Source organism: Vanellus vanellus (assembly GCF_965231255.1).
Source record: "Vanellus vanellus genome assembly, chromosome: 1".
Lineage (NCBI taxonomy): Eukaryota > Metazoa > Chordata > Aves > Charadriiformes > Charadriidae > Vanellus > Vanellus vanellus.
The window spans coordinates 109,318,107-109,332,825 of record NC_138905.1 but is presented as its reverse complement, the minus strand read 5'-3'; the positions used below and the strand labels follow the sequence as shown (position 1 = coordinate 109,332,825).

General features: G+C 38.9%; 1 protein-coding gene across 1 annotated transcript in view; it reads left to right on the top strand.

Annotated features, from left to right (window-relative positions):
• ROBO2 (roundabout guidance receptor 2) overlaps positions 1-14,719 on the top strand; it is a gene marked incomplete at both ends in the record, with an annotated part of 475,695 nt that overhangs the window by 343,674 nt on the left and 117,302 nt on the right. The window contains 2 exons of the mRNA XM_082489007.1: positions 8,232-8,359; positions 11,672-11,683. Coding sequence (XP_082345133.1) covers positions 8,232-8,359; positions 11,672-11,683 — 140 coding nt within the window. The remainder of the gene's footprint in view (positions 1-8,231; positions 8,360-11,671; positions 11,684-14,719) is intronic.

Below are 14,719 nucleotides of genomic sequence, written 5' to 3'. Positions count from 1 at the left end.
AAGCATCAAAGATAGATTAAGTCCCTTTATGAGGAGCATAGGGGAGAAGATTGGATGTTCTTAATAGCTTGTCAAAAGGCGACAGTGAAAGACAGAGGTTTAATATGCTATTTGTATTCTTACCTACTTCTGGAGGGAGAAGAAGCGTTTTGCAGAGGATGCTGTTATTTTGGGTTTAATGCAGCACGTGGCTGGCACAGGGCAAGCTGCAGGGCAACTTGCAGAGAGTCCAAGTAGCCGAACTGAACACAGGCAGATTTCAGCAGAGTGCAATGTAAGCGTCTTTTTAGCTGTTACATTGAATCATTTAAGGCAACTTCTCCTGTAAAGCCAGAGATATCATTTAGAGATAGAGAGGTGATAAGGGGTAAAAAGGAGACAGGGATCAGTTTATTTTTGTGTACATAGCATCAAGGTGATATAGCCCAGTGCTGGTGGGGCACTCCTTCCTGTAGTTCTTTTGGCTGAGTATCCCTCTTCTCTGATTGATATTTTGCCTGTCAGTGATCCCTTCCTGTTTTGTAAGTGGAAAAATTTTCCTTACAGTTTTCTGAGGAACACATGACCAAGTGAAAGTGTAAATTAGAGTATTTTTTGACATTTTAAATCCCCCAAGGCATAGCATTGAGTAAAGTCCTGTAAATGCATCGTCCCGCAGTTACCCCAGAGGTCTATAGTCTAACCCAGTAGTTATCTGCCATTCAATTTGTATGAAATATTAAATGCTGTGAGCAAAAGTGTTAGATGCATGGCTCTGCTAGACTGATCAGCAGAGAAACAGTTAATAGCATTGACATTTAAATTGGCTTCATGTTAAGTGTCGGTTCTCACCACAGAGCTGAAGAAGAGCTATTGTTTCAGGCGGTCTGTTTGGGGATGCATGAAAACAGTCTCCGGTTGCTTACATAAGGGTCAAGGTTGGGAAAATAGCTTTACAACTCCATGGACAGCAACCATAAAGGAATTGTGTCAACAAGCAGTCCTGCCTACATGTTTTCTCTTTATGTTATGTGAACCATTGGTGATCTACGAAGTGATCACTGGCAGTGCACTCGAGATAGGATTGTGACAAAAGAATGTGTTATTTTTATTCTCTCCTATTCAACATCCTAAAATTGTTTAATTTCAGAGAATTAATGAAGTCGCTAGCGGAGTTCTGAAACAAAATTTAGAGCCAGTAGCAGTAGCCTCAAACATGGATTTCTCTGAGTTTTCCACTCACAGAAGACTGCGGTAAATAAATGGTCTTGCAGGAAGGAGACCCGAGAAAAATTAATGTAGAATTTCACTCAGAATACTCATTCTAGTGCTTGAATCTTTCTTTAGTATCAGAAAAGCAGAGTATACTGACTAAAAGATTAGTAATCACATAGTTTATACATTGCATTTGTAAGTTTCAGAATATTGAAGTAGCCTGCTTTCTTGAAAAGTGTAAGGATATCAAACAGTTTAAGCTCACTATTATTAGTTTATTGACAGTTAAAATTATAGAATGAAAAAGTAAAGATAGTTAACTATGCATGCATTTTTTTTCTGTAAATCCCTCGGGAAAGCAGGGAGAGGGAAGCTGGTAGTTATGTTCAAGTGGGAGTAAGATTCAAGAGCTCTGACCACAAGCATCCTTGATGCTGCTGGAATGGCTGTCCTGCAGGGATTTCTTCTGCTTTAACTCATTCCATCCCTGCAGAGGATACAAAAGTTGTCATCTCACACAGTTAAAAACAAACAAACAAACAAACAAACAAACAAACAAAACCAGTGAGTGAAAACACTGCAAGGTTAAATTTTTAACCCTAAGAACTACTTTCCAGCTCCCATAGGTAAGTCCTATGTTGAGAATTTCTTAACATTAGCAAAATGTACTTTTTAATAAGATGACTTCTGGCTCAACTGTAATGTTGAAGGCACTTTCATTAAAACATTAGCATTACTTCATCTTTAATTACCACTTCAAGGTTGGTTACTGATTCAAAATACAGATTAGAAAATATTTCAGTTAGTTCTCTGACAAGTTTATCATAATCTTTCATCATGCTTAAGGCAAATAATAATAGACAGGCCAACACAGATTCTGTTTATTTCAAACTACCCATAATCTGTGTGCTCATGTTAACAAAAAATGCATCAAGCCATATTTAGTGAGTGCAAGATGCCAGTCTGGGCTCAGATCTTCTTACTGTGTTCCAGTCCTTGAAGTATCATTTCAATTTTTTAAAAACAGAAATGAACAAACCCAGTATTTTTCTTTTCCTTAAAATTGATTTCAGTGGCATGTGCTGAGCAGATAACCCTGGGAATCAAGGGTGCTTTTCTGATGGGTGAATTTATGACATAGGCATTAATAATACAAATCTCCCCAAGTGCCTGACAAATGTGTCTCATCTGTGAGGGAAAGGACTACTTCTGGTGAGAGGAGGATAGGTCTCCATGCCAAGTCATTACATGGTCTCTTAGCTCATACTTCCACCGACGTTCCAGTTTTTGAAATGTGGAGCTCTGTCTGGAACTAAAATCAAATCAGCAGCCCATTTTGGGTAATTATCATGTGGTAATTCCCTATGAGTACTTCTCTGTGCAAACAGAGATGTAGAGGTAAAAGATGGAGCCTGCATCAATTTAGATAGAGTTTACTGGGTCACTGATTCCCAAACATGTGTTTTGTTTTTATCTTTTGTTCGTTTCCAAATTATTTGAAAGAGAATAAAAAAGCAGTCTCATTTTCTTTCTTGGTTCTCTCCTGAGAGCATGGCTACTGATTTTCTGAGGTACTGGTTATGTGCAGTCACACACGTGTGTTTGTATGTAAGAGTAGTACTGCATAGTGTGATGCTTCCAGAGAAGTTCAAAAACACCATTTCCTTGGACATAGGTATGGTCTCACAATGTTGGCCCGATGACTGTGACTGTTGTATACATCTTTTATGAGATTTAGGCCTTTTTGTTGAATGCCTTGGTTTAAGGCACAGTGCAATGTGAGTTTGTGTTTTATTTTTTTGCAAATGAGAGTGTTCACTATAAGAAATCACAATTAATCTGCTGATCGCAACCTGTAAAAGATTTTGGACTGAAGCAGAACCTGCTGTCAGTGTATTTTAAGAAAAACAAAATAGTGAATAGTAACCTGTATCACTTAGCTCTTTTTCTGCTTTGTTGAAATGAGGCCAGTGCACCATTCTATATGACTGCTTGCGTATATGTCTCACACAAAGAAATTCAAGGTAATGTCACATTGCCTTATACCTTTCTCTGGCATGAAAGGCGTAGCCAAAGAATAAATAGGAATCTGGACACGTAGACGTGAGTGGCAGCCATCCTGTCAGCACCTTGGGGATAGCTCCCTGGTAGCTCAATTTATCATAACCGGCTCTTAGAGCCACCCAGCAACAAGCAGCCTTGATTTCAGGGGTACAGCAGAGTAATTTGAGACCAGTGCACGCAAATATACATATTCATGCTCTCGCTGTCGCTGATTGAGGTTTTGCTAGGGAAAGAAAACCTGAAACTCCTTTATCTTTCCCTCAGAAAGCTGTCGCTCACATAGGTTTGTGCTTCTTTCTTCTTGCACTTACCAATGCACGGGATGGAAGTGAAAAAAGAACATTTCTTGTAAGGGAGCTGGCAGTAGGGGTGGCTGCATCACTGATGGGAGTGGAGGCTTTCTGTTCCGCTTCTGGATCACACAGGGCTGAAGCAGGTAACGAGCTCACGCTTCCTATCTCACTGCAGCTTCTCTCTGGCTCCCTCCATCTGGCACAGAGAGTCGAAGAGCCAGTAAAAAGCTGTGGCACTATGCTGGGAGCTGAAGTGCCAGCACCACAAAAGAGAAGTGGAGACAGAAGCTTAAGCCTCCTTAACTACCTCCTGTTTACTCTGGTTTTGGCCAGTAGCATCTCTCTATTTGGGCTTCCTAATCATTGATGTTGTGAGTAATCTTGAAGCTTTGTGCGTGTTTTGCAAAATAGCCTGGCAAACAGGCAAAAGAAAATAGAGCAAAGTCATTTTTGTGCCATCTCTAAAAAAAAACAGGAAAGCCTGCAAAGCCTACATTAGAAGATTCTATTATATACATATATATTTATTTACGGTAATATTTTAGAAGAAAATAGGTGCCTGGTATAAATGGATGTAAATTTTTTGAGGCCAGTGGCATCAGTTCACAACAGTTACTACGTGACTTGTTCTCTTACAAACTCCCTTTACCAAGAAATACGACTTTTTGAGTTGGATTTGTTGAATTTAGTAATGCATCCTTAGAACTTTAAACTACATTGCTGAAGCAAGTGCATCCTTGTATTACCAGTTAGGCCTACCTGGATATCTAGGAATGTAATGACTCCAGCTGCAGACACAGTTTTGCTACCTGTGCAAGACAAAGAGGTGCATATATTTTTATGCACAGCTGCATGCACATTTTTGAAAATCTGGAAATCTAGGGGCTCTGTGAAGCACTCAATAAAATGTATATCAAATGCAAAAAAAAGCATATTGCTAAATCTCTTCAAGTTCAGTAAATTCTTTTTGCCTTTTTTTTAATTTGATAACCGTGGAAGTTTTGTGGCTGAGTATGGACAGATTAACTTTTGAATGTGGGAGAAAAAAATATAACTGTGACAAAAACAGTTGAATTCAAGATTATTCTTAGATGCTTAAGCCAATGCATGAATCCAACCTCAGCACATTAATTTGTGATACTTAAAAACAGTTAATGTGTTTTGTTTTATTTGTTATTTGGTTGAGCAGATGGTAATGGGTTTGACACAATCCAGTTTTTTATTTTTCTTCTTTTCTTTTCTTGAAAAAGACAAGGCTCTTTTTCCCACTTTGTCACAGCTGGTTACCAATCAATCTCAATTCACGGTACAGTGATGATAGCACATGTTGTTCAGGGGCCAAATCTGATTGGGTTGCATTTTCAGCAGTGTTTCATATCAAAAAAAATTGTGTCTGTATGGCAGTGACTGTCAGCACACTATTGTACAACTGTCATTAATCAAAACTAGCAACAATGAATGCATTCATATGTGCCAGAGACTGCCAGATTTCACTCAAAATCACCCAATTTCTATTAGAATTTCCTCACCAGCAGTGTTTTCTCATCTGCTTGTTGTTTCTCTGTTTCTTTCTTCCTTTCCAGTCCCCTGCCCCCGCACCCCCCCTTCCTTCTCATTTAATTAAAGGCAGACCTGCTCTATTACTTGTAGAACAGAAATTATGTAACATGTTGCCCAAAAGTGGCTGGTTTATATCTAGGCAGGGGCTGACTAGCTGTTTTAAAGACCTCTCCCAGCTCAGTCTGATGGCTGAAGTCTAAGTTGAACTGAAAGGTTTAACCTTTGGAAAACACCTCCAAATGTTTCACAAAGAGAAGTACTTAAAATCAATTAGATGGCCATAAACATGTAAAACTGATGTCTGACGCCCTGTTTTAAGCTGAATGTTGGCATTAATTGGCTAGGAGTCAGCGATATTTGGGCAATATGTCAGAAGGTGTTTCTTGACACTGCACATATTTTGAAGGCGTTGCCTTCCTAGTGCACCAACTTAACCAGTACACACTGGTTTTCCACCGTTGCATCGTCAATTCAGGAGTATGAAGACCTCTCTCTGTGATTGGTATTAGCAGTTAGAGAGGCCCTGATCCTGATTCTCAAGTGTTCCGTAGCTCTAATCCAGGTGAGAGTCGATTTCTCCAGAAACTCAGGTGGAAAAATCTTGCTATGGGAATATGAGGCTCTGGGACGGAGATGAGACAAGACACCATTTGAGACTGAGCAGGAGGATGCTTGAGGAACTGAAAACATATTGAGGCTTCACTCCTTGTTACTTCACGGTCCCTTTCTCGCACAAGCTCCTTGTGCTGCTGTGGCTCAGGCTAAAAGCCAGTTTTCTTCCCTCTTCCTTCCTGCCTGCTTCATCAGTCAAAGCTCTTCACTGAACCGTGGTGACTTCTGGGGACAACGTGGCTGGAACAGATGACTGAGGGGCAGTGTATCAATACTACAGGACAGCAGATGGTTATAAAGTCTCTTGGGTCCATCTATGTATGAATCTAATTGCTAGGTGGCCCGTTCTGTCAGGGTGGTCCAAAAATCCAGTATGGCCCTGTTGGAGAAGCAGACCGGGAGAGCCAGACCTCTCCTTGAAGTAATTGATAACTGGGCCATGACAGTGATATGTTTACGCCACCCTCCGTTTCACGACCCAAGTGGGAGACGGTGGCTGTACCCCTGCGCTGCGTCCTGGCATGCCGTGCAGCTGGCTCGTTCCCCCAGCAGCCTTTGCACAATTTGCATGATTGGCAGCTGCGAGCATAAAGACTGCCGAAGCCTCCAAGGCAGCTGGCTGGCATGCCGGCACCAGCGCATCGGTGAGATGAAGAAGAGCGAGTCAGCTGCAGCCCAGAGCAGGCCGGAGGGCCCCGTCCCAGGCTGCCTGCGTCCCAGTTCAAGCAGCCACTCTGTCACATACGCTCCTGCTGCCTGTCTGTTTTTTATCTCGGCAGCGGTAAGTCAACCACAGGGTTGTTATTTGTCTGGGGAGAAAGCAAGCAAGCAAGCAAACAATTAAATAAATGGTTAATAGTTGCCCAGCGTAAAGGTGGCAACTAGGATTCTTCTATCGAACTCACATTTATATTACAACTCATCTTAGTTTTCTCATCTTACAGGAGCTGACTACAACTTTATATTTTTAGTTCCCTAGGGCTGGCCTCATGTCAAGAAAATAAGCGTTTTCTCTTGTCTGCATCTCTGTGGTCACCAAAGACAAATAACCGCTCCATCGTTGTGGGATACTTTTGTCATATTATTGCAGTTTTAAAGGGAGACAATTTGCCTTTTCGCTCTTATGAAAACAGTGATTTCTGTTTGCCATTGACTAGTGCAGCACAGCATGCAAAATGACATAATTTGTGAGCAGTCAAGAATGTGCCTCAACTGCATATGGCATACTCATAGAGTCTCACAACATTCCTGTAACTAATTGCATTACATTCTTATTCATCAAACATTTAAGGATGCTCTTCCATATGATTTCTGTGTGTTTGCTGAACAAGTTTACAAGGTCTTTACTGTATAACAAAAAGAAGGTAAACAAGTTTTTCTGAAGTTATGTCATAAGTGTGTATACAGTGAGAAAGAGTATTGATGTCTCCTGAAGTCTTGATCTTTCTTAAGTTTTGTGTTCCTATTTCGCTGTCTGATACATGAGAGTTGGAAGCTAACTCTAGATTCAAGGTGACTTAAGGTATCATGGGCTTGTTAGCTCTAGAAAATTGTAAAAGAGAGTACTTCAAGAGTAAAGTATCCATACTGAGAACCAGGGTTTTCCTTGTTTGGGAACCAAAGACATTTCATACAAGATAAAGTCCCCTGTTGACTTTAATGAGCTTTGGATCAGAGCCTAAAATAGTTTGCTAAGCATGACTTCTGCAGGATAATAACAATTTAAATGAAAATACTTTTCTAGCTGTAAGCACTCTAAATGCCTTGAGAACGAATGTTCACTGAATGCTGAAGTACTTTGCATTATTTCAAGTTTTATACATCCTCATAGCTTTAGAATTATTGCAACAGTAGAAAAAAGGAAACAGACCAAGCATAACTGAATTGTTTCTAATTTCTTTTAAGAAAGAGAAAATCTTATTGTCCACCTTTAATGAATCATTTTGCGGTATTTCTGTGAAATTGATAAATCTTCTTTAATGTGCCTCTTCAATAAATGTCACCTTCCTGAGCTTAAATATATTTTTTATTGTTTGCAATCGTCTAGTGTCAGATCCTACCAACATGCTCATGTTTCCCCTAAGGGGCTGCTGCTGTTGAAAAAAACTCTATATAAAGGGAAATTTCCAAATCAGCAAAAGGTAAAATGTGTAGCTCACATAGTTAAAGGCGTGATAAACCTGAGCTGTCATGTATTGATAACTGATGTCTGATAGCTTAATTTTATCTTACTGCTCTAGATCAAGGACAAAGTGAATGATATTATTAATAAAGCCCTAATACTGAGCGAACATAGCAATACTAATTTTATGTAAAGTTTCTAACTAATGCAGAGTGCAATAAAAATGTCATGAAGATTAATGCTTGGTAGAATTATCTAATGCTAGATAATAATTTATCTTCCAAAGTTGGCTCCAAGATAGATTCAGACTGGCATATTCCAGGTGAGAGTTTTTGTTCAGTTCTGGTGTCTACAGAAAGAGTTTTCATTCTTTTTCTGTAACGCAGGTATGACATCAAAGATGACTACACTTTGCGCATTAAGAAGGCCATGAGCACAGATGAAGGAACCTACACATGCATTGCTGAGAATCGAGTTGGAAAAGTGGAAGCCTCTGCTACCCTCACTGTGCGAGGTGAGTGTTCCCATAGAGGGAGGGACTGTGTCCTGTGCAGATAAACTGCTTCCTAACAAAACAGGCCACATCCTTACCTGGCATTGTTTGGATTTCACATACCCTTTGCAATTGGGGGTGCTGCCACTGATTTACAACAAAGGCGAATTCCTGGCCCTGTTGATATGTCAGGCAAAATTTTAATTAACTTCAGTCGGACATGCTCTCCCTGCAGTTAAAAAGCTCTTCCAATGTTTTTTTATTGAGGAACAGATGCGTATATGTGCATAAGGAAGCACTGCCTAACTGTGGACGTAGACTTTAATATGCGAGCCGTCAGTTTAGACTATTATTCACATTCCTTTCTCTAATAAGTATAAGGAGTGTAGTAAGTAACTGTGTTTATTAATGCCAAACATAATGCAGATAGTATTACTACACGATTAGCTCTGCCATAATTAAACTCTCTACCATTACTCTTTATCTGAAAGATAAACCCCAGCCAAAGGAAAAAGAAAATCCTAATTAAATTTTGTAATTATTACAAGGTAAAGACTAACATGTTCTTTCCTACAATACTCTTAGTCTCTAGTATCCACTCAGTGTTTATGTGCTGCTGTTTGATGTGTTTAAGGCCAGTAGAATAATGAGTTGCCAAAATGTCTTTCATGGCAGTAGATATAGACATGCTAAAGATTATGGGGAGAGAAAAAGTTTTTAGGCTAATATTTCCATATGAGTAAATAGAATATAATAGTTATTACTTCATTCCGAAAGATAAGGAGCAATTTGGCACAATGGATATCATGCAGACACTATTTCACAGTTTAGTGGTGCATGCTGACGGTTTTCAGTAGAGCTGTGAAAGGTTAATAAAAACATTTTTAGCTTTATCTGTTCTTCTCTTTTCATACACATTAAATCAAATGTTCAAAGTCTCAATGGATTGCTTTATTAGAACTGGGGTCAACTGACCCAAGAGGCCAGCTTCCATTTCCATCCATTTAATGCATGGACACAGTTCAGTTTAATTTGCTGAATTCAAAGGGAAAAAAAAAAGCACCAAGTGGCTTTGTAGGGGGGGAGACGTTAGTATATAACAAAGGAAAGAGAGTATTGTGATAATCCATCTGCTGAAGTATTACCTCAGTGTTCGCTTTAGACAATAAGTGATAATGCAACTCTTCCTGTTTTAAGCTGAAGAAATAGGTTTACCTGCTACATGCTTGTGTAAGAGACCGTTCTTCCATTTTGCAACGTGAGAAAAATAGTCACTACAGCGAACTCCCAGAGATACACTCGCTCTCTTCCTTTGTCACAGGCAGAATCGCGGTATCCAATAAATCTGGCAACCAATTCGATAGCCTTTAAACACTCCTAGAACTGTGTATACATTACTGGAGCAAGCCTTTTAGATTTGCTACCCAGACTTGTGATATAAACAATAGCTAGAACCAAACAAAAAATCCTTTGAACCCACTGAAGCTTGAACCTGATAAAATTAAGGTGAAAAAAACCTGAGGAAATATATAATTTAATCGATTTTCCTACAGTAAAAGCAGGTTTTCATTATCTTGGGCATTTCCCCCCCCCTGGGTTTGTCATTTATAGTCAAATACATAGTGTTTAACCAACACAAAGGAAACCACAATATTATAAGCATATTAAATGTACAGGATATGACAGAAAATGAGAGAAGCCAAGAAATTCAGTGGAGAAGGTTATTACTCGGAATTTTCTGAAAACAAAGGGCTGGGCAAATGCCTGTTGACTTGTAAGGGCCCATGAATAATGGTCCTTTTAATTAAAGGAAGCCTTAGTTCTGAATTCTTAACCTTTTGCCAGTTTTGTCTGAAACTACTTTGACCATAACCACCCATCATGTAGAGGAACAAAAACATGTAACACTTCAAATTTTACTTTGAGGGTGCCTTGGTCCTTGCAAGTGTCGTGCAGTTACAGCTGCAAACCTGGCAAAAGCAGCATTATCCTTAGCTCCCTCCTTCATGGCTCCATATTCCCAAAGCAAGGGATGAGGATGCAGTCAGGGAGCTTGTGTAACCTTGTCACAAACAATAACAGAATTTGAATTCTGTGGCTCAGCCTTCATGCCCTCTCTTGGAAGGGTGCATGTCACTCTTATTCCTTCTCTCTCTGCAGAAGAAGGAATATGTCCATAATACCAGAAGACAGAAGGGCTTCAAATAGGTGATGGGTGAGAAAGGGCAGCAGGCTTGAAATAGTTAACTGAAGTGGGTATGCCAAAGTAAGGATAAAGCCACAGAAAGGCTGAGAACTAAGAAGCTCCTTGAATACTGTGTTGCCTCTGGATCTGCATATCTTGCATTTGACCCTAGCCTGCACATAAGCTTACAGAGCTGGTTAACTTCTTTAAAAAAAAAAAAAAAAAAAAAAAGTGCTGTTGCTCAGAAATGTGTAACTATTTCTACTGACAAAAAAATGGAAATTTGGCCTACCCAGATGCAACCTGGAGTCAATTTCACATCCAACTTTTCAGCTCTTCTGAAAAGGGATGTCTATATTTTATTAACAGAGGGACTGACAGACCTCTTCCCCAGCACAAGTATAATGAAGGGCTGTTGCTATAATCAAGAAATCACTTGTTGCAGCAGCAGCTTTCAGTCTTGATATCAACCTGAAACAGTATTAACCTGTCGATCATTCAGCAGCATTTTTTTTAGGAAGTAGAAGTTATCTAAGCAGTAATTTGGGAGGTTCGGGGTTGAAATCCCTGTGGCCATTTCAGCCTCTTTGTTATATTTTCATCAGCACTGTCAGTGAGGAAAAAGCAGTGTGCCGTAAGCTTTCATGCCCGTTGCTGAATGAGGAAAACCATCCTGGGCTTTCTGAAGCCCTTATTGCTGTACTGACTGACCGGGCTTAAAATTCAATTGGTATTTGACTTGGAAAGCAAACGCCTTGCATCTACCGGCGTGACGTTTGGCAGTCTGCGGCTTAAATGGATGTGTTCAACAGGATCTAAAAGTTTGTGCTAATGTAATGCAATTTTTCTTTTATCAGGCATTAACAATGATACTTGATGATGGCATGTGACGATAATAAAAATGTTTCTCAGAGAATGATTCCAGTCAGCTTGTTCAGATGCTGTGCTCAAGTTAATGTGATAATAGTGGCACGTAACTAAACAGTAACAACAGTAAACATTTTATTTAGGCTGTCATTTGAGGGGTTAGCAATCATGGTAGTATCCATAGTGGAAGGTAACATTACACGTCATGCATTCTGACAGATATTCTTTTCTTTTTTTAATTTCTTTTTTATGTTCTCACTACACCATTGTAATGTCAACAGCTCGCCCCGTTGGTAAGTAACCATCCTTCTATCCATTTTAGCATGGCTTCATGCAATGCTTCATCTTTCATTTGCAACAGCATTTGACTGGCTGAAATTGGCAGCCAGTGCTTAATAGTTTTAACTGTCTAACAGCAGGCAAGTGATTTTGACTGACAAAATGCTATTTCTGAACTTCGTCTTTTCTGCTGTGTCATGTATAAGTGCATTTGCCAAACCACCAACAAATACCAATCAGCGGAACGGGGTGGGTGTGGTGATACTGAGCCAAAATCAGTCATTCAGACGTTTTTAACAGTCTATTTAAGGGCCTGGTATAAAAGCCATTGAAATCAACAGAAAGGATTGTATTGACTTCGGTGAGCTTCTATCAGGCCCTAAACGATCAGCTCATTATGCTTTTATTGCATAGCAGTAAAAGCAAAGGCTTTGCATGTCCCGTCTTTCTTGTATCTTTCAAAGAGTTTTGAAATTAAGTAGTCCTGAACTTGAAGAGGGGACGGAGTAGATTTCCGTGCTTGTTAAGAAAGTCCTTCACTGATTTCTGCCCTTGGGTCATCTTGGAGTGCATTTTGGAATGCACTGTATAGGATGCAGACTGTTTTGAATAACAAGTCCAGAGGAAGACAACCTCTGGATTTTGAATTTCCACATCGAAAATTTGATTCCTTCTTATACCTTTGAAATTACTTCTGAAAATTTATAAAAATCTAACTGAGCATAATGGGAAAATTGCAACTGTTGGTAGCTGAAATTAACTTTTGGTGTTCAGAAATGTCCCAAACATTATTTAATTTTCATTCACGGATGTTTACTCTGTGCCTATATGGATTTTCTAAATACTTTAATCAGTTGCACTACTCCTCTGATTTTTGTAGCTTATGTTCAGGTGCATCTTTTAGAATAATAATACGGTTACTCTGATTTTTTGGATTAGTGTCAAAAGCATGTACTGGGTTTTACAGAGATTGCTGAGGGGTTTGGTCTGTCTTTATGTAGTCCAAATTTATGTTAGATATGCATTTAACTAAAGTTTGTGAGTTTGAACTTGTCTTAGCTCTTCACTGTTACGAGTTGGAGGAAGAGAGGTTGAAATAATTTAAAGACAAAATCCAGGTTAGGCCTCTGTATCCAGTACTGAGGTGATCCCATGCTTATTCACTTGCTTGAACGGGCATACGTAGAGCCGAGACAAATACCTCCGCAGGCATGATGTGGCTGATCCATACCTGGAGAATTCCCTGTACGGAATGGAAATTCACTGTTCTCTATTTGGGATTTTGATAGCAAGTTTTAAACCCCAGTCTATATTACTTTGGCATTATGCTAGTTCTCAAGAAATTAATTCCCAGGAGTTGTAACTGTAAAACTGGAGTAAACTCATAAGAAATTTTTCCTTTGCTTAGAAAATATAGTATGAATTTAGTATGCTTCTAATGTAAATCTCTCATGTTGAGGGGGGTGTTTATGGCTAATAATGAAATCTTCTTCATTCACTGAGAAAATGCTACAAGATTTAAAGTATTTTGCTTCTAGATATTTTTCTCACTTTGCTCACTCTTTAAGAAAGGCAAGAAAACAATCACAAAGTAGAGATTGTTTCAGGCTCTGTGAAAGCCACATAAAATAAGTGACTGGTGATTCACAAGAAAATGGTAGGTTTCAGCAGTGTTGGTGGTGTTTCATTTTAGACCGCTGATTATTTGTAAGACTTTTCAGGTTGTTGAGTCATCCGTGATTCTATTTCCAAAGCTTATACCGAAGCTCTTGGTCTCAAGTTACTTTGTGCCCAGGTATATGATCCCCTTGTGTGACCGTGCTGTGGTCAATTTGTCATATTCCCTGCCTACGCTATTTTATTACAAGTGAACATCTGGTACAAAGAAAATTCTTTTTACATCACTTATTCAGAAAACATAAATTAGAATGGTTGACTTCAAAGTAATTATTATGTGGTCATATGGTCTTTATAAAATTATTTAATTTAGTAATTATTTTTGTAAATTGTGAAAAGATTGTTCAAGTAAATAAGTCCAACCCCAAAGATATTTAACATACAGAACTCCCGTACAAGTGTGTATGTAGTGATTGCTGTATATAAGCAGATCATTTTCATCTGATCCTGTACCTGTAGAAAAGTCAATGTTGTCCTTATGATAGTGTATGCCTTTTTTTTTTTTTTTTGCTTAAGGACCTTAAATGAAACTGATTTCTACAGTTCATATCTCTTGTTTCAGTCAAGAGTAGGCAAAGTAGGCGGCTACCTCTCCTGTTTTTTGAAAATTTAAAGCCCAGCAAAGAAAAACAAAGTAACTTCCCTCTCCACCACCAGTTCCCCACCAGGAAGCCCAAACAATCTTCTGGTAAAATTCTCATTTGACAAGAACGGAGTGAGTCAGATCTTGTAGTACTTTTTTGTCCAGGAAGTTAACTGGAATGCAGAGCAAAAATACCTCTCTTTACAGAAAGGAAGCTAAAGGAAACACTACTTAATGTTCTTAAGCTCACAGTTCTCTAGGAGGATGACATTTTAACAGAAGTATATTTATATGTATGTTAAACTGCAGGTGAGCAGTTTAAAAGTTTATATGCTTTCATGACACCTGAGAATTATCTACGTACCTCTACCTTTTATCACTACCTCCAATTCAAAGCAGACTTACTTTGTTTCTATTGTGTTTTAAACAAGACCAAACCATTTTCTTTCAATGCCTTGTCACTGAAGAATACAGGAATGGTTTTTTAATGTTCCAGATTCCAGTTCTTGTTGCAAACTGAATCATTTTCATTTTCTATTCAGTTTTTGCCCGTTTCAAGTATTTATATTCTGTTAGTTGTGATATTTTTATTAAAATTTCAGCTTGAGTGGAAAATTCAGGAGTGGGATTGCCAATAACCATGTTAGGTTCAAGCACTTATTAACATATGGTATATAATACATAGAAAAAATGAGGTATGGTTCTGCCCAAGGTGGATGGCAGCTGGTGAATTTAACAGCTCTATGCCAGATTGCTCATCATGTTTGGATCTGCTGCTAGGAATACATGT